At 40.3% G+C, this 18,963-nt stretch overlaps 2 protein-coding genes across 13 annotated transcripts in view; one reads left to right on the plus strand and one right to left on the minus strand.

The window, feature by feature from the left end:
* FEZ1 (fasciculation and elongation protein zeta 1) overlaps positions 1 to 10,935 on the plus strand; it is a 44,017-nt gene extending 33,082 nt beyond the window's left edge. Inside the window, exons 6-10 of the mRNA XM_058194397.1 lie at positions 673 to 944; positions 1,877 to 1,957; positions 3,840 to 3,915; positions 5,938 to 6,003; positions 10,054 to 10,935. Coding sequence (XP_058050380.1) covers positions 673 to 944; positions 1,877 to 1,957; positions 3,840 to 3,915; positions 5,938 to 6,003; positions 10,054 to 10,070 — 512 coding nt within the window. The 3' untranslated portion in view covers positions 10,071 to 10,935. The remainder of the gene's footprint in view (positions 1 to 672; positions 945 to 1,876; positions 1,958 to 3,839; positions 3,916 to 5,937; positions 6,004 to 10,053) is intronic.
* Positions 10,936 to 14,559: 3,624 nt separating this feature from the next.
* PKNOX2 (PBX/knotted 1 homeobox 2) overlaps positions 14,560 to 18,963 on the minus strand; it is a 345,970-nt gene continuing 341,566 nt past the window's right edge. For all 12 annotated transcript variants that reach the window (XM_058194341.1, XM_058194335.1, XM_058194332.1 and 9 more), the window contains one exon: positions 14,560 to 18,145. In XM_058194341.1, coding sequence (XP_058050324.1) covers positions 17,901 to 18,145 — 245 coding nt within the window. In that variant the 3' untranslated portion in view covers positions 14,560 to 17,900. The remainder of the gene's footprint in view (positions 18,146 to 18,963) is intronic.

An 18,963-nucleotide genomic window follows, 5' to 3' on the forward strand; every position in this document is an offset into this window, starting at 1 on the left:
CCGCAGTGGCTTAAGAAATAAGCCCTTTTCGGTTGTCTGGAACTCCGTGCAGTTCGTTGGCTTTAGGAAACTTTCAAACGGGTCATATACGTTCCCCATTTCTCCTTAGCCGGATCGAACGGTGCGGGTGGAGTGTAACTGGCCATCTCGCCTTTTCTGCCCTGGATTTGCTGGGTTCGGGTCTATCGTGCTTCAGCTCGGTTCTGGTTCTCCTCAGCCTCGAGATCCCACCCTCGTCGCCAATGTTAAGTTCGGGAAGTAACGAGGCTGGAGACCAGGGTAGTGACAACAGCTCTTTAATATAGGGTGAACCCAGCAACAGGCTGGGGGAAAAACCTCTCCTTTTATACAGTTCTGCTGGAGGCTTCGTCCAATCAGCAACGTGCTGATTTCCCGCTCAAATATTTAAAGGTACAACTGTTAATACATAACACCCTGTTTAACCAATTCATGTACTAAAGTGGCATCACTAATTAATGAATCCATTATGGGTGTTGTGATGAATGTCCTGAAAAATAATACTTGACATTTTTAATCACCCTTAGCACTTAATACTGCAATTTGTAAGCATCTAACAGAGCTTTGCACAGATTCTAGCACTAAACTCCTTATCATGACCTCGGTCAGAGTGGTCCACTTGACATATGAACAGGCACACTTATTTCTTCCTAGGTTTGGGGCACATGTCTGTCTCGGAGCTTCTGGAGCTCCTGGATCGTGTGGAAGGTGCTATTCAGGATTACTCGGAGGAGCTGGTACAGCAGCTGGCTTGTCGAGATGAACTGGAGTTTGAGAAGGAGGTGAAGAACTCCTTCATCACCATCCTGATGGAGGTGCAGAACAAGCAGAAAGAACATCGAGAGATGATGAAGAGGAGGAGGAAAGAAAAAGGGCTGAGTCTGCAAAACAATCGAATAGAAAGGGCAGCTCAGATGCCTCTTAAGGTTAGTGACATTCCCTGAAGAAGATGGCTTTCCGTTAAAAAGGAGGAACAGAAATAAGAAGAGCATAGTTTTAAGATTCCTGTCTCCCCCCCACCTTTTAAGATTCTTTACAGACTCTCTTAATGTAATTTTGCTAGGTGTTCATTTAGCTAAGGGCGCTGGGAAATGAGCGATTGTTGTGACAAATTCACAAAGGTGTTGTTATAAGCCAATGGATGGATGTCTGTTCAGTGAATTCTTCTCCAGTGGGAATTTGGTGCTGGCTTCTTGCTGATGGTCTAGTTATTGCAAAATTATCCTAGAGGGATTTTAGGATACTCTTAACAATTTATGACAAAAGTACTTCACCCTGCACAATTGTTCTGCAGCTTTCCTCACCCAGGATCTTCCAGATGTGAAAGAAATGGTAATACTCAGAAAATCTAACCAGCTGAGAAATTGCTTCTGGTTTCCAACCCATCTTGGAAGTGGGGGCACAAATTAGGGAAGACTGATCTACTGGTTTCTTTTAATTGGAATTTCTCCACTTGTCTTGTTAATTTTATATTGGGATATAGATATGGTATATACGTAAATTTAGGATCTTGGATATACACTCTTCCTTAGAACATGAGTTATGCCGTTAAGGTTTATTGTTGGTACTTCCTGTAGCATCTTGTTATTGATCTGTTGAGAGTTGTAGTTTAGATGCATATCAAGAGCTCCAGTTTTTTCATCCAAGGTGTATTTAGTTCATGGAGAATCTGGATGTTAGTTTTCTACCAGATACTTTTCAACTCAAAATCTGTAGGAGCAGAATGGTGATGAATTTTGTCAAACTTTTGCTCCTTTTGCTCTGCCCAATGTGTTGTGTCCAATTATTAGACAGTCCTGTAGTAACAACTAAGAATCTAAAAATAAGCCCTCAGAGTTCTGTTTTCTCCTCTTTATAGCGGTTCAGTATGGAAGGAATTTCAAATATTCTGCAAACTGGAATCCGGCAGACGTTTGGAAATTCAGCAACTGAAAAACAGGTAAGAGTGTAATAGTTTCACCCAGAAGATACAGTTTATCTGAGGTTAAGGTTATAATTGTTGTTGCTTATTTTATTCATTTATTTGTGTATATGAATGTATAAGAAATGTATATGGTCACCCAACTCACTCACAGTGACTCCGAGTGGCTTACAGGACTAAAACCCCAAATATAAATCCCAAGACATCCCCATGGCCCTGCCAAAATCATCCAAACTTGATGAACTCCATAACGACTTGGATCCTCAGGTTTGCTGACAGAACCATGTCTTCAATGCTTATCAGAAAAGTATCAAGGCAGGGACCAGTCTTATACTGACAGGGATAATGTTCCACCGGGATGGGACTACTATGGAAAAGGGCCTTCTTCTTGGTCCCAGTAGGTGGACTTCTTTGATGACTGTCTCCCCAAGCTGGTGGATCAAGAAGATGCAATTGGGAAAAGATGCTCCTTCAAATAACCTTCCTCCAAGCCATGTAGGGCTATAAAGATGATTTACATTCAGCACCTTGAATTGTGCCTGGAAGCAAATCAGCAACCAATGTAGTCCCACAAGAGAGGTGACATATGTGCAAATATAGACCTGCCCAAAGCCATGTAGTTCATTGCATTTGAAGTAACTGAACTTCCAGATACTTTTCAAAGGCAGCCCATGTAGAATCTGAAACAACATTATCATTTTGATCAAACTGATCAAGGAAAGAAGCAACTTAGAACTAAGGAGAAATTTCCTGACAGTTAGAACAATTAATGAGTGGAACAACTTGCCTGCAGGAGTTGTGAATGCTCCAATACTAGAAATGTTAAAGACTACTTCAGCTTCAATTGCAATAATACTAGAGCAACCAATAGATTTAAACTTAATGTCAACCGCTTTAATCTAGATTGCAGAAAATATGACTTCTGTAACAGAATCATCAGTGCTTGGAATACTTTACCTGACTCTGTGGTCTCTTCCCATAATCCTAAAAGCTTTAACCAAAAACTTTCTACTATTGACCTCACCCCATTCCTAAGAGGACCATAAGGGGCGTGCATAAGCGCACAAACGTGCCTACCGTTCCTGTCCTATTGTTTTTCTTTTCTTCTTCCTATATACATATATGCTTATACTTCCTTATATTTACTCATATATGTGTTTATATATTATATAATCTTTTTGTATGATGCCTACATATATTGTTATGACAAAATAAATAAATAAATAAATAAATAAATAAATAAATAAATAAATAAATAAATTTTAAAGAAGATGTTGGATAAACATTTGTCTGAAGTGGTGTAAGGTTTCCTGCCTGGGCAGGGGGTTGGACTAGAAGACCTCCAAGGTCCCTTCCAACTCATTGTTGTTGTTGTTGTTGTTGTTTTTATTATTATTATTATTGTTTTGTAGAAGGTTGGTCTTGACCAACCAAAGATAGTTTTGAGATTAGGGAACCGAGGCCCTTGTCAATTGATGCTCCTGGTCAGTATTATTTTTATCGGTGACATTTTTCACACTTCCCAACCCTCTGACTGGTAATGACAGATTATATTTGGTTATCCTTGCATTAAACAGAACTAGACCATCTACATCAGGGATCTCCAACCATGGCAACTTTAAGACTTGTAGACTTCAACTCTCAGAAGTCCTCAGCCGGCTTTGCTGGCTGTGGAACTCTGGGAGCTGAAGTCCACAAGTCTTAAAGTTGCCAAGGTTGAAGACCCCTGATCTACATCTACATCTGCTTCACACAATCGATCGATAAAATATGTTGTTATCTTATTTACTGATTGTGTGAACTATCATTCCTCTTTTGGAAACAAAATGAAGGTCAGGATGGTTGCTTTTGATTCGAAGAATGGCTAGGATTTACAACTGCCAGTATTTCTTATTTTCAGTATTTGAACACTGTCATCCCCTATGAGAAGAAAGGAGCACCTCCGTCAGTTGAGGATTTGCAAATGCTTACAAACAGTAAGTTTGTACTATGTTAGGTTATGTGTGTTAGAATGTAAGTTCCTGATCTGCCATGTGTGTGTGTGTGTGTGAGTGTGTGTGTACGTATTGAAAACATCTTTAATGTAAAACATTTCCTTAATTACAAAAAGAAAAGTAAAAGTTATATGCCCGTATCGTTATTTTTTTGGGGAGAAATCTAACTGGGAAGAAGACCTGACCATCTTTTTAATGAGTAGTTATCTTTTGGGGGGCTTAAGGCTATATTTGGTCCTTAGAGGGATCATTACCCCTGTAATTTGTGGCTATTCCAAACCGGGGAAAGAATTTCTATTTGTTATTTAGTTCTTTCTGATGACAGGAGAAACCAAGTGTGACTAATTAAGGAATGATGTACCAGCATTGGTGTTCGTTCAGTCTATCCCAAATTCTGAACAGTTCTGAGTGGTATCTAAGTGTTGCCTGTTGGAGTGAATGTAATTCCCTTTCTTCCTCTATGTGTATGCATTGGAATGTGTGGAAAAACACAAGTGTGAGCTAATAGGGCGACATACAGATTGTCTGGGTTGAGATAAATGGTTGTTTTAGAGCTTGCAAGTTGTTGTTTTAGATCGTATTGCAGTTCCTAAAATATTTTGCTAAGAAATCATTGCAAAAAAACCAACCCAATATGTCCTAGAATAATAGATTATTTAATAACTTCAGCAGCTATTTTATAAACATCTGAGTTTGCCAGCGACGGGATTTAGCCTCCCTAACTCTGACTAAATGATTTGTGGAACAAAAATGAAAAGGTTGAGATGTTGTGATGGTCCTTTGTGCATTCTGGGAGAATCATCTGTCTCCCTTTGTGTTTCTATGGCAACTGTGTTTTGCACTCACTGGAACAAACCCCGTCTTCTTTTGAAAAGAGCAGAGAGCTATGAATGGCTATTTTGTGCACACAGTGAGTTTTGTACAAATGACAATTTCTGTTTAGAAGCAAAGCTTCTAGAAGCAAAGAGGTTACCCGGGATAAATTTGTGTCCCCCCCCACCCAGCTTCTTTTCCCGTTGTCTAACTAACTATGCAACACTGCCTCAAATCATGATGCAAACATACTGAGATGAGATCAGGCTATTGGGCTAGAAGAAAACTTCCCGAATAAGATGCACAGAGCAAGCAGATCCTCAAATATTGGACCTTGTATCCAAGCTACCACCAACAGTTAATGAATAATGTGTCTAGTATCCGATTTGAATGTATGGTTTTCCCACATTCTGAACAAAAACAGGTTAAATTCATTTCACATTTCATAGTCCTTTTGCATGCAATTCCCCAACAGGAGTTTCCTTTTTAGCATTTATCCTCCAATGTTATTTCCCTTTAAATCCCTTAAATCTCTTTACAGCACAGGCCTCTAATAGCTTTCCCTAATCAACATCTGGTAACTGGTAACTGTCACATTAACGCCAGGCAGCTCTGCAATTCAACACAGACCTACAACTGTGCAAAACACAGGGCAACCTGCCCTGACCGCTTTCCCCTTTTTTTTCTGTGCCAGCCATTTCTAACTTTAGTATCCTTGTCTTGATCTAAAGTGTATAAAATACGTTTCTGCTTGCTTGAAGGCATCTAGGGCCTTCTCTGTGGTCTTAATTGGTCTTAAAACAGGACCAATAAAGTGAGGGTCTCATCTTAAGTGCCAAATGCTGCAGGAATATGCCTATTCCCCAAAGTGATTTGTAGTTACAAGCCAGAGCTATGGGTTCCATAATTCTGGTCTCTCCAAATTAGCTCCTGTGTCTCAGGTGACGTAGTCCAGAACATTGGCAAGTTGCAGGAGATCTGAATATAAGTCTGGTTTGCTTCCCTATCTGGAACTGATGGGGTGCTATCTTGCTCCTTGCCTCACTTGGCATATAAGGATTGGTTGTGGAAGGTAGAGCAAATGTGGCAGGAGAACCGTTAACGTCTCAGTGCCCAGGCAGGTAAAAGAGAGAAACAAATAACTCATAAACAGGACTCGCTAATGATTTTTGTCCCAATTTGTTTCCTCAGTTCTCTTTGCCATGAAGGAAGACAACGAGAAAGTCCCTACATTGCTGACTGACTACATTTTAAAAGGTAAGAGTAGGAACAGAAGAACCAGCCTTCTGCAGAGTTAGATGAGGAGTCCACTAATGTTACCTCCTTGATTCAGCAAAAAATATTCTGCAATGCAGAAGTCTTAGATTTTTTTTTTAAATTGATATTTGAATTGGAGTCAATGACTTTCACTGGAGTCATCTGGCACTGAATGTGCAGCCGTTCCTACAGAGGCCAAAATAAAAGATGACACAATTTATGTGTTTCTCAGTCTGGGCTGCATCTTATGTCCTTCAGTTTTCTAGCCCTCATATTAGGATGCTTAGCCCTAACTAGTTCGCTGAGTTTCTTTTTCTCCTTGGTGTGTAACTTCGTTGGGATTTCCCTCCAGCTTTACCATCCATTTGTTAAGCAAACAAGTGTTGTGTCTTGCCCGCCCTCAGAGCAGCCGGGGCCTTCTTATCTGCTCCCGAACACTGAGGAATGTATGCCTCCCGGCCCAAGTCCTGGCTCCATGCCCACACAAACTGCAGAAGAAGGAGCATCTCCCTGCCCCAGCCCTGACTCCATGCCCAGGCAAACGGAGCAGCTAGACCCCTCCCCCTCCTCCACAGCAGGTGAGCCTGAGGAGGGTTTACTCCCAACAACAGCTGATTGGAGTAATCCTCGCATCAGAAGATTGGAGAGGCGGAGGCAACAGAAGGAAGGGAGGGGCAGGCCTTAATGAGTGCTGAGTCATGGAGCCACATGGCCTATATAAAGGATCTACTTTCTGGCAGTCTCTGAGTCAGGCAAAAGTCGAACTTATCTTGCTGAAGTCACTTACTGGTCTCCTGCCTGCTCTGAGGACTTTGCTAGGACTTTGGGCAGAGCTGCAGAGGCAAGCCTGATTCGGATTTCCCTGACCCGGCCGTCAGCGGAGGAGTGGGACACGACAACAAGCTTGAGCTGATGTTCTGTTCCTGCAGAGCACTGATTTTTTCTTGTTACATTGCCCTATATAGATACGAATTCAATAAAACAAAGGCTCTCTGAGGCCCTCTCTCAGTTTGGTTGTTTTCTTTTTTATTGAAAGAGTTTTTAAAAAAACAAAAACATTTTTCCCCCTTTTTTCCCCCTCCCTCCCAAAAAAAACAAAAAAAAACACCCCCTCCCTCCCCCACCCCCCGGCTTCCCGGGTCAATCACAAGGTAAAGTTATACATAAACCAAACATAGAATAAAATTTTCCCTTCCAATCCAAATAACCACATCCAAAGCTTTTCGTCTCCCAACCCCCTCCCCATTACATAAAATAACTTTCTAATTATTCAAAGGCAATCTGATATTTCTTAATCTGATATTTGTTTTGTAAATAATCAATCCATTTTTTCCATTCAATTAAATATCTTTCCTGCGTATTGTCTTTTAAAAACGCTGAGATTTTAGCCATCTCAGCCAAATTAATAACTTTCAATATCCATTCTTCTATTGTAGGTATCTCTTCTTTCTTCCAGTATTGTCCAATCAACAGTCTTGCTGCTGTTATTAAGTTCAAAATCAATTTAGTCTCAATCCCTGTACAATCCATTATAATTCCCAAAAGGAAAAATTGTGGCAGGAACTTTATCTTCTTCTTCAGTACATTTTGAATAATCCACCAAATTCTTATCCAAAAGACCTTAATTTTCTTGCAAGTCCACCAAATATGAAAATATGTAGCATCATCACAATCACACCTCCAACATTTCGCTTGGATATTAGGATACATACATGATAATTTTTTGGGATCTAAATGCCATCTATAAAACATCTTATAAAAATTTTCCTTAAATTCTGTGCTTGTGTAAACTTAACATTTCTAACCCAAATTTTCTCCCATGTTTCCAACATTATTGGTTCCTGAATATTCTGTGCCCATTTTATCATACAATCCTTTACCAAATCCTTTTCCGAATCTATTTCAAGCAACACATTATACAATCTCTTTATATGCTCCTGGGTCTGATTTCTAATTTGCTTTATTAAATTTTCCTCCTTTGCATTATACCAATTTTTGATCTTCTTTCCATCTAGCACTTATTTGCCCATATTGAAACCAAGTATAATTCCTCCTTCTTCATTTTAATACCTGTAATGATTTTAATTGCAATCTACCTCCTTCAGCATACAAAAGTTCTTTATATGTAATCATTTCCTGTTTCTGTTCTATATTTATATTCTCTATTGCATGTCTAGGGCTCGCCCATATAGGAATCTTGTAATCTAATTTATTGGAATATTTATTCCAGACCATAAAGAGCACTTCTCAACACATGATTCTTAAAAGCCCTATCCACTTTTTTCCATAAAATAAGTACGCATGCCATCCATATAACAAGTCATAACCTTCTATATTCAAAATTCTTTCCTCTGTTAAGTTAAACCAGTCACTTATTACTGAAAGGGTTACTGCTTCATAATATAGTTTAAAGTTAGGCATTCTTAAACCACCTCTTTCCCGTGAATCCTGTATTATTTTCATTTTAACCCTCGCCTTTTTACCCTGCCATATAAATTTATTAATCCCACTCTGCCAATCTTCCAAATTTTTATCCTTTTTAATTATAGGTATCATCTGGAACAGAAACAAAAATCTAGGTAACACATTCATTTTAATAGCCGCAATCCTTCCCAATAGGGATAACTGCAATTTCTTCCAGCCACTCATATCATTCTGAACTTTTTGCCATAGCAAGTCATAATTATTCTTATAAAGTTTCTTGTTCGATGAGCTAATATAGACCCCTAAATATTTAACCTTTTTTACTACCTCAAATCCTGTCATTTCCTCTAGTTTTTGTTTCTGTTGTATAGACATATTTTTAATTATCACTTTTGTTTTATTCTGATTTATTTTAAATCCTGATACCTTTCCATATTTATCAATTACTTCCAACAAAAATCTACTTGAATTTATAGGATTCGTTAACGTAACCACTACATCATCTGCAAAAGCTCTAACTTTGTACTCATATTGTCTAATCTTAATTCCCTCTATTTTCATTAATTCTCGTATTTTATCTAATAATGGTTCCAGAGTCAAAACAAACAATAATGGTGATAAGGGACATCCCTGTCTTGTTCCTTTCGCAATCTTAATAACTTCTGTCAAACTACCATTTACTATAATCTGTGCTGTTTGCTCTCCATAAATCGCTTTAATTATTCTAATAAAACAGTCTCCAAATTGCATTTTCTCTATTAATTTAAATAAAAAATCCCAATGCAATCGAACAGTTTGGTTGTTTTCTTGCAGAGATTTCATGATCCAAATAGGGAACACCATAAGGGAGTGGAATTTGTTCTCTGTTTACAAGAGAGACTTGTTACAAGTTGCTTACCTTCTCAGTGTTGACGGAAGGATTTCTTGGTTGCTCCCTGATTAGGCTGTTGAGAGCAAACCCTTCTAGCACTGATGATGTTACTTAGTTGGGTAATGAAACATCTGCAAGAAAGCAACCACAAGAGCACCAAGGACCCCACAATCATCCTCCTTCTCCTCCTTCCTCTCCACAAACACCATTCTCTTCTATCACTGATGATATTACCTAGTTGGATAATGAAACGCCTGCAGGAAAACAACCAAACTTAGGGAATACCAAAAGTTCCATAGCTTAAAGTACCTATTCATAGAAACGGGAACAATAGTTTCACCCAAGTTTAGATTTGAATGAAGAGTATTGAAGTTAAACTAGATTAAACACACAGACACATACAGTATAATTGGGACATTGTGAGAGCTCAACAACAATAAAAAGAGTCCAGCCGTCTGCTATCAGGTGTGTTTGCAAGGGTTCCTGGTATTTTTTCATCAATGTACACTGCCTGAATTAACGCAGCCGGGTACTGAGTCTGGAGGAATCTAATTTCCTTGTACTAATTTGAAGGAAAGTAGGTAGAAGAAGCACTGCTCTCAACAGTGATTGTTTTCAGCCATAGCAACTAAAGAAGTGAACCGTTGAGAACATTTTAATGATTTTCATTAAGTTTATGCTCTTAGCAGTAAAACCAGAATCTATTGGACTGAAGGATTCCATCCACTGAATGTCCTTTTTTCCCCTTCTTCCAGTTCTCTGTCCTACCTAAGCGCCACGTTCTGAGCATCATGAAGACAACAGGAGGTCAGGCCAGGGTGTCATTCCATCACAGGACTGCATGACATAATGTACACTTCTGAATTGTGTATTTAAGATGTATAGCATTAACTGGGGTTAAATACGAGTGAAATTCTATCCTTCACTGTTGGTTTCTAGTCATAGTCAACATTGAATGCATGAGTGAAGGCAAGGGATGCGCGTTCCCCCATCCTCCTCTCCCCCCTCCTTCTCTCTTTTGTCCCCCTCTGTCTTGGAGGGCGGGCATTGCTTTATTCCATGTACTCTCCCTCCCCCTTCCCCTAAGCAGTTATGAGACTAATTTGAATACTGAAATAAAACTTTCATTTAATTAAAAAGTTGTCGTATTTCTTGAATATCTTATTGTTGGGAGGAAAAGTTTCCTTACTGCCACAAACAAATTCATTTCGATTTGGGTAAAAAGATGATTTCGTTTAGCACCCGCTATGCAGACAATAGATTCACAGATATCAGTGAGAAGAGAAACCAATCCAATATTTAATTGGTAGAAAACTTTAAAATGTTGGAGTGTAGGAATCAAGAGAGCTGCTTCACTTCCAGGCTGTGCTGGGAGAAAAAAAGACGCTTCCTTTTCTTCACCTTGTGTGGAATCTGAGTGAAGATTCTATACTCCTATTTGGTACCCATGGTCTGTTTGGCTGGACAAGGAACAACTTCTCATTTCCCCAAGGCTGGCATGTCCAGATGAGGGTCTCTCTCTCTCTCTCTGTGTGTATCTGTCCTCTCCCAGTGACATCTCACCAATGTATTGGACTTTGACATCCAGATTCTCAAGCCAGCATGGACATACGTTGAAGAGAACCAGGTTGGGAAAGGTTGGAGTGTGTGTGTGAGAGAGAGAGAGAGGTGGGGGGGAGGGAGGGAGGGAGGGAAGGAGAGAGCAAGAAAGAGAGAAAAGTGTCATTTATAGGTTCACATTATATATGTGACATCCTTCTTGGAGATTAATTCTGCCACTGAAAATAAGCCCAGAGTAGACATTAAGATTGTGTGCCCATCACCGTTTGGGATCACAATGCTGACATAGTGACATGCTTGTGTCACCTGCTTTGCTTCAGTTAATGCTCCCTATAACATTGTATATTGATGAAGGTGCAACTTTGATTTTATTCATTGATTTACTCTGTAAATCTCTATCCATTTGTATCTTCTTTTGGAGGAAAGCTGCATTGCATTATTTAGCTTTCTGGGATGAGAAAAATGATGGTTTGTCATTTGTATTTTCTCTTCTTGATTCCAACCTTGCCTCTCTGCTGCTCTAGTATTAACGAATAAAGCTGCATGCCTGTTGTTGCACAAGATCCTATCCATTTATTTGATGCATCTTTAAAAAAAAAAATTCTGAAGAGGCCAGGCGAAGAGCTTCTATGCATATTCATGCTGGCTTCCAAACAGCAGATATGCAAATTAGCAGGCTAATTTTTAATGAGTCCTAGCTGAAGATCCCAAAGGAAGCTGTACGCTAAGCCTTTGCTACCTCCCCTGCCAGCCCCCAGGACAAAATTTATGGCATCGTAAAACAAAGCTGTAATGAAGTACTGCATGCATTGTGCTATGGCTGACCTTTATTATGGCTCTCTGAAGTGCACCTGGCAGGGCCTTTTCATTATAGGAAGTGACATCCTTCTCAGAGATTAATTCGGCCACTGAAAATAAGCCCAAGCTAGACACAAGATTATGTTCCCAAACACATTTTGGACCACAACAGTGACATGCTTTTACCACTTTCCTTGATTCAGTTAATGCTTCCTTTAACATTGTACAGGTGGTCCTCGACTTAGTGACTTAGTTCATTTAGTGACTGTTCAAAGTCACAACGGCATTGAAAAAAGTGACTTATGATCGTTTTTCACAGTTACGATATTTGCTGCATCCCCATGATCATGTGATCAAAATTCAGATGATTGGCAACTGGTTCATACGACCGTTGCAGCATCCTGGGGTCATGTGGTCACCTTTTGGAACCCTTTGATAAGCAAAGTCAATGGGGAAGCCAGATTCAATTAACCACCAGGTTACTAACTTATCAATGGCAGTGATTCACTTAACAACTGTGGGAAGAAATTGTTCTAACCTAGGCTTCCTGAGTCAGTAAACACACAAGTATCCCAAAAATCTCTTTTATTGCAACAGCTGTGAATTCTGTTCATTCACAGATGAGTCCCAAATAGTTGTAAAGAGTCCTTTGGGATAAGGCTGATAATCACCCACCTGTATCTCCCTTGACACTCTGTCAAAGACCTCATTGGCAAAGCCAAACACAGTCCAGAATCAAATAGAGCTTCAGACTTTAAACTGAACAGAAATAACAATGTTGCTTCCTGCAAAGGCCCACGTATCTTTGCTCCTCTTTTATGTCTTATGGGAGGGTCCAATCATCTCCAAGCCCTACTCCCGAGTCGTCCCTTTTGTTTTAACTGTTCTTGCCTTCTGGTAGCTCTGCGCATGCGCGCACTGGGAACAAGCTCCCCTTTTTCCTCTGCTTCGCTGAGGTCTGACTCTGGAGGCTCCGCAGGCAGCACGTATCTCCCAGATGGCCCTTTCTCTGCCTTGGATGCAGAGCCCTCATTTGAGCCTTCCCCAGACTCCAGGATTGGCCCATGTTCTTCCCCAACCTCCTCACTGTCCGATTCTGCTGCCAGCTCCGTAGGCCACTGGCGGACCACAACAGAAATGTCGTAAAAAGGGACAAAACTCATTTAACAAATTCTCACTTAACAACAGAAATTTTGGGCTCAATTGTGGTCATAAGCCAAGGACTACCTGTATACTGATGAAGCTGCATCTTTAATTTTGGTCCAGTCTTTCCTTGATTTACTCTGTAAATGTCTCTCCACTTGTGTCTTCTTTGGGCTGATTTGTCCAGATATTTATTTATTTATTTATTTATTTATTTATTTATTTATTTATTTATTTATTTATTTATTTATTTATTTATTTATTTATTTATTTGAATTTATATCCTGCCCTTCTCCGAAGACTCAGGGCGGCTTACACTGTGTTAAGCAATAGATTGTAGCTTTAGCTATTAGGTCTGGCTCTAACCTCGATGCTGGCATATGCCTGTTCTTAAGGCTCTGCACAAGGGTTTCCTCCAAACAGCGGTGAGCTTTTCTGTACTCAACAATGTAATGATAGGGCTAGTTGTGGATGAAGTCTCTCAATCATCCAGGCAAAGGTTGAATCATTGCAACTGGACTAATCTTTTTGCTCCTCTAAGACGTTTCACTGCTCATCCAAGCAGCTTCATCAGTCCAGTTGGGCAAAGAGTCTTTGGAAAGTACATAGAGCAAAGAATATTGATGCAGTCTATATCAAGAATAGGAGCGTACAGCAGGATAGGTTCAAAGTATTTACATCAGCAGTATCTATGTAACTACTTTGTCTTAAACTCACACTTAAGCCAGCGAGAAGCAAGTTCCTATCTAAGACTGTGCTGACTTTTAGATCTCTGGGTTTAACATGATGAGGATCAGCTTGAGCAGAGAGTGAGCATACACACCCACAATTCTCTGTTTGCTCTTCTAATATGGCTACAGTGCAAGGAGAAAATGAGAAGCTTTTATTTCCAGGTCAGATTAACAGACTTGGAAGGGACCTTGTAGGTCATCTAGTCCAACCCCTGCCCCCAAGCAGGAGCCAAGCAGGAGACTCGACACCATTTCTGACAAATGGCAGTCCAATCTCTTCTTGAAAACCTTTAGTGATGAAGCTCCCACAACTTCCGAAGGTTTAACTTGCAAGAATCAACTCATTGTGGTTAGGATCATTTGTGGTTGGCAAATGTTGTCTTTCAAACCACCTTTAAGATTAACCCAGTCGTGAGCGTGTTGTCATTCAAAAAATGAATAAGACAATCACAACAAGGAGAGCAGGGTAGCAGGAAAGGAAATGCCAGGTTTGCATAGATTCATTTCTGTAAAGTGAATGTAATTGAAGACGGTTAATGCCTTCAGAGACCTTTAAGGATAGAGAACCTCGTTAGTACAGCCATCTGGCTGTGATATATCTGAAATACAACACCAAGAAGAGAATTCGCTGCAGTGGATTTAGGTTCTCCTTATTTGTTATTCCTAAACTTTTTTTAATAAGAACATGGAAATAAAACGCAAGGAAATACAGCTGGAAAACCTCATCTGGTAGCACTTTATCATAAATGGACATGAATTAATACTAAATTACAATGAATTTTCTATGAAATTACATATTACATTCATGCCATATCAGGATCCATAATGGAAGGAGGGGCTTGGCTTATGCCCACTGATACTCCAATACATTCTCAAGGAATTATTGTCGATTCAACCCTTAATGTAAAGTGATTGATTTAAACCTCTCAACTTTTTAAAGCAGGGGTGCCCAACCTTGGTAACTTTAAGAACCTGTGGATTTCAACTCCCCAAATTCCCCATCCCTCCCTCCCTCCCTCCCTTCTGGCTGGGGAATTTTGGGAGTTGAAGTCCACACATCTGAAAGTTGGCAGGGATGGACACCTCTACTTTAAAAAGTCAAAAGAAGGAGTAGATGGTAGATGTGTTTTGTGAGCAAAGAGAAAGGAATTCTTAGAACTGACACTTGGATATGTTGTTGAACAGTAAAATGGGCAAAACTTTCATCTTGGAAGTTCAAGATTTGTGTGGGGGTTGCAGTGTAGGAAAGTGTATGAACCACTGGACAAGTTTTGGCTAGCAAGGAAGGCAAGTCCTAGGGGGCAATCTTTTCTGCCCCACTTATTACAGCATCAGAAAAAAGGAATCAGATTGTTTGCAAACACACAGATTATAAATAAAATTATTGGTGTCTTAGTTCTCTGTTGAAAACATTGTCAGCATTCCCCTTCACCCTCTGGGCGGGAAAATTACATTCATGTCAGGAAAATGGAGTTACAGTATGTATTTCCCAAGTCAGAGTCCCCCGAATTGTAGCTCATAGTTGGTAGAGACCTCCCTCCCTTTCATTTTTGCACATTGGAGACATTTTCCTGAGCACAGTGCACAAAATGAAATCAACAGTCTCTGAGGGGATGCTTGAAGGAAGAGAGATGGAGCGAGAGGTTTCAGTCTGGCTAAGACAGTGTTTCACCTAAACTGTTGAGTTGGCAAATATTGAACATTCATCACACACGTTGCTTTTATTCCTTATTAAGACATTGTTTTTTCTCTTGCCTTTCCTTATCTCATGATACAAAGATCTGCCAGAAGTCACAATGGTGCCCAGCCCACTCTCAAGATGCCAAACCTTCACGGCTGCAGAATGAAGGTCAAACCTCAATCATTTTGAGAAGGTTCCATGTCTAATCTACCAGAGGAAACCACACCCTTGATGTATGTTACAACTTCAACAGAGACATGCTTACAAAAATAGCAATAGCAATAGCACTTAGACTTATATAGTGCTCCACAGTGCTTTACAGCCCTCTCTAAGTGGTTTAGAGAGTCAGCATATTGCCCCCAACAATCTGGGGCCTCATTTTACCAACCTTGGAAGGATGGAAGGATGAGTCAACCTTGAACTGGTCAGAATTGAACTACTGGCAGTCGACAGAGTTAGCCTCCAATATTGCATTGTAACCACTGTGCCACAGTGCCTTTTTTTTTTTTTTTTGCCTATTAGAAGCATCATTTCTCTGGCAGGAAGAAAATACGGCAGCCATGTGGGGTTTTTTTGGGTGTGTGGCAGAAGCAATAAGGACTAGCTCCATGCACCGATTCCTTTGTGGGTTATATTTAGAGCTGCACCTGTGGCTGGAGCTGATGTGCACAGGAAGATCGTTTGTCTTCACTCAACTGATTGAGCCTTTTATAATGATATTTCTAGGATTGTCCATCTGCATGAAAACATCTGTTTCTTGAACTTGTGGCTTTTTAAAGGGAGAAAACTGCATTAGACACACACAAAAGCATTCTTAAGGCCAGTGTTTATGGTAGAGCTGCCAGGTGGAAATTGCTCAAAAACATTCCCACAAAAAGAAAGGTTCAGGGTCAACAATTCCCAATACTGATGGATACTATAGTCATCTTTTTTTAAATGTCTGCAGACAGATGGAAAGCATCACTTGATTCTCCCCTGGGTTCCTGTTAAGCTCTTACACTACCTGACTTGTTTTACATTTTTGTTTTTGTTTTTAAAAAATGAGGAACTGGCACGATGCAAAGCGAAGCCACCAGCGACATTTGTATTTCTAAGTGAGCCTGTGGGTCCTTTAGCATTCTTAGCACACGATGGGCGGCTGCTACTCAGTGTCTTGTTTGGAAGGATGCCTTACTTCCAAAGATAAACATAAATGGGATATTGTAGGCACCATCTCTCTTAGGATGGGGGTGGCAGATGGCATTCTGGTAAATCAGGTTTTCACAAAATGTTATGCTCCTTCTGTGTCAGACACTCTGTCTACAGGGAGTTTGTCCACCAGTAGCTGTTCTCAAGCGGGTTCCTTCTTTAATTTCAAAATCCCAAATCGCTCACAGCTTGCAAAATGTTGGGGGACTCCATATCTACTTTGCATGCTCTGTTGTAGGCAATGAACTCACTGTCCTGGGACAATGCTCACATGGAGATTTAAATCAACCACTGTTTGTAGGCTTAACCTATGACTAGCAGTGATTGCTAATGGGGAACGTTCTTACAAATCCCATTCCTTAAATGTCCATAATATGTGTAGTTGAATGTTGATTTTGTAGGCTTTTTTAATGTGAGTGTTTATGGGCTGGAGGGCAACATAAAGGGAGGAGAGGAGTTCCTGGGAAACACAAGATTGTGAAAATATGATTTCCTGCACCCCATTGGATAGCTATTCTGGTTATCTCTGTCTGAAACTACAGGAATTGTCTCCGACACTGATTCCTTCCTGCTTGCAAATGTTAGACACCTGAACCTACTTGTACTCAACCAATGCATAAAGCCACCATTATGACTTCTGTATTGGTGAGTAAACATTCCTTCTGGTTAGCCAATATTACATGCTATACCAAAGGCATCTGCTTGGGATATTAAAATGTCACAACGTTCCACTCAGAAAGCAAACGTGATTCTTCTCTAAAAGGGATTTTGATCACAGGGTGTTACCTATTTGTCCCATTGGTTGCAAAGCACAGACCTATGGCTTGGGGCTTCACCTGAGTCCGTATGGATTCCGTATCTGCAAAACTCACAAGACATCCTTCTGCAAAGGACGTTCAACTCTCACTTGCTCCTTCGTTGAATTTCGGCTCGTTTGCAAATGTTTGATTTTTTTCCCCACCTACATTTCTATAAATCATTCCCTTCTAAGTTTTTCTTTTTCTTTTGTAAAAACCACTGATCTTTTCTTCTTCTTTTTTGCATCTATAAATCTCTCATAAAAGCAGTGAAAATGAAAACAGCCATGCCTCTGAACTGCATGTCACAAAAAAAGGCATTGAATTAGAACTTCCATAAAACATTCAGTCATACAGAAAACAGCTTACTCTAAAAACACCTTTGTTGTTGTGGTTATCAAAAACAAAGGCGGGAGAGAGTGGGGAAGAAACTAGTCACAATATGTGCCTTGTAAACGTGTGTCCTTCACTTAAATAATCGGCTTGCACACTCGACAGATGTTCAGTGTACTTCCACGTCCATTTCTGCAGTTTAATACAGGTCAAGTAGGACATTCAAGAAAGGGTACTGTTGCTGAATCATATTGTTAAAGGGATGTGCCCATCAAACGTTCAGGCGCTCTCTACAATTCAGGCCAATGAGTTTCACAAGCAAGTTCAACAGTTTTCCAGTCGGCGACTGTTCCACCATTGGCTGTAATCCTCTACTCAAGCGAGTCACTGTGCTCCAGGCCAAGGTCGCTGACGTTAGTTGTCTGGAGCTCCTCGGGATCCTCTTCCAGTTCCTCCTCCTCCTCTTCTTCCTCCTCCTCCTCCTCTTCTATTTCATCTTCCTCCTCATCTTCTGTCCCATCTAGTGAGTCATCATGACCCACCATCATGGCTTGCTGCATAGCAATGGTGGCATTATCGGAGGAGAGGGTTTGGAGGTTGTCCATATTAATGGAGCCTAGAAGGAAAGGCAAATAGTTGATAGGATAGGCATTGAAATGTTGCTGATGCCTATGACTTTGGGGCCAGGCATCCAAGAACCCACTGAGGTCCCAAATGCAGTGAGGTTGACTTACGTTTTTTTTCAAGTACAGTAAAAGAAATAATACACAGAGTGAAGCAATATCTATTGCCTTTCAAGAGTCATCTTCCACTCTATAAGGGAGACCCTTGATTGCCTACTATCAGGTACTGTAGCTAAGAAGTTGTGTACATAGCATTAGAGGGGAAAAAGAGAGAGCTCTTCTCTGCAAAGGGGCCTATGATCAGGTCAAACCCACCCATCCATCCAGATTGAAATATGGTTACGTTCTGCAACCAGAAGCTCAAGTGCTATTTGGTTTTTTCATATCCTGTGATAATGTTCTTAGTAGCTGATCAGAGGGTCCTTATTGAGAAGGTTAACAAAATGGTCATCCAGTGGTACTTTAGGCCTGCAAGAAGCACACTGAGTAATTTAATATGTGGGTAACACAAATCATTTCTCCAGGTTATTACATGGCGAACTGAATGCTTTACAAAGAACAACTCTCTATTTAAAAGCAATTATCTGTTTGGAAGGTACAGTGTAAAGAAGAGTAATCCAGGGGAATAAATTGTCCATCAATAGTTAGCCACTAGATAGTTCAAAGTTAGGGTTATTCCAGAGTTCACCAATCTGTCACTTTCTAGATAGGTTGTTGCGATTCCAGCTGTTGCCAACTGGCACAGCCTCAACACATCTAACAGACTGAGAATGGACCTCAATGAAAAGAGAGTCAGATGTTGCATCGATCC

The sequence above is a fragment of the Ahaetulla prasina genome, chromosome 9, assembly GCF_028640845.1.
Source record: "Ahaetulla prasina isolate Xishuangbanna chromosome 9, ASM2864084v1, whole genome shotgun sequence".
NCBI classification, from domain to species: domain Eukaryota; kingdom Metazoa; phylum Chordata; class Lepidosauria; order Squamata; family Colubridae; genus Ahaetulla; species Ahaetulla prasina.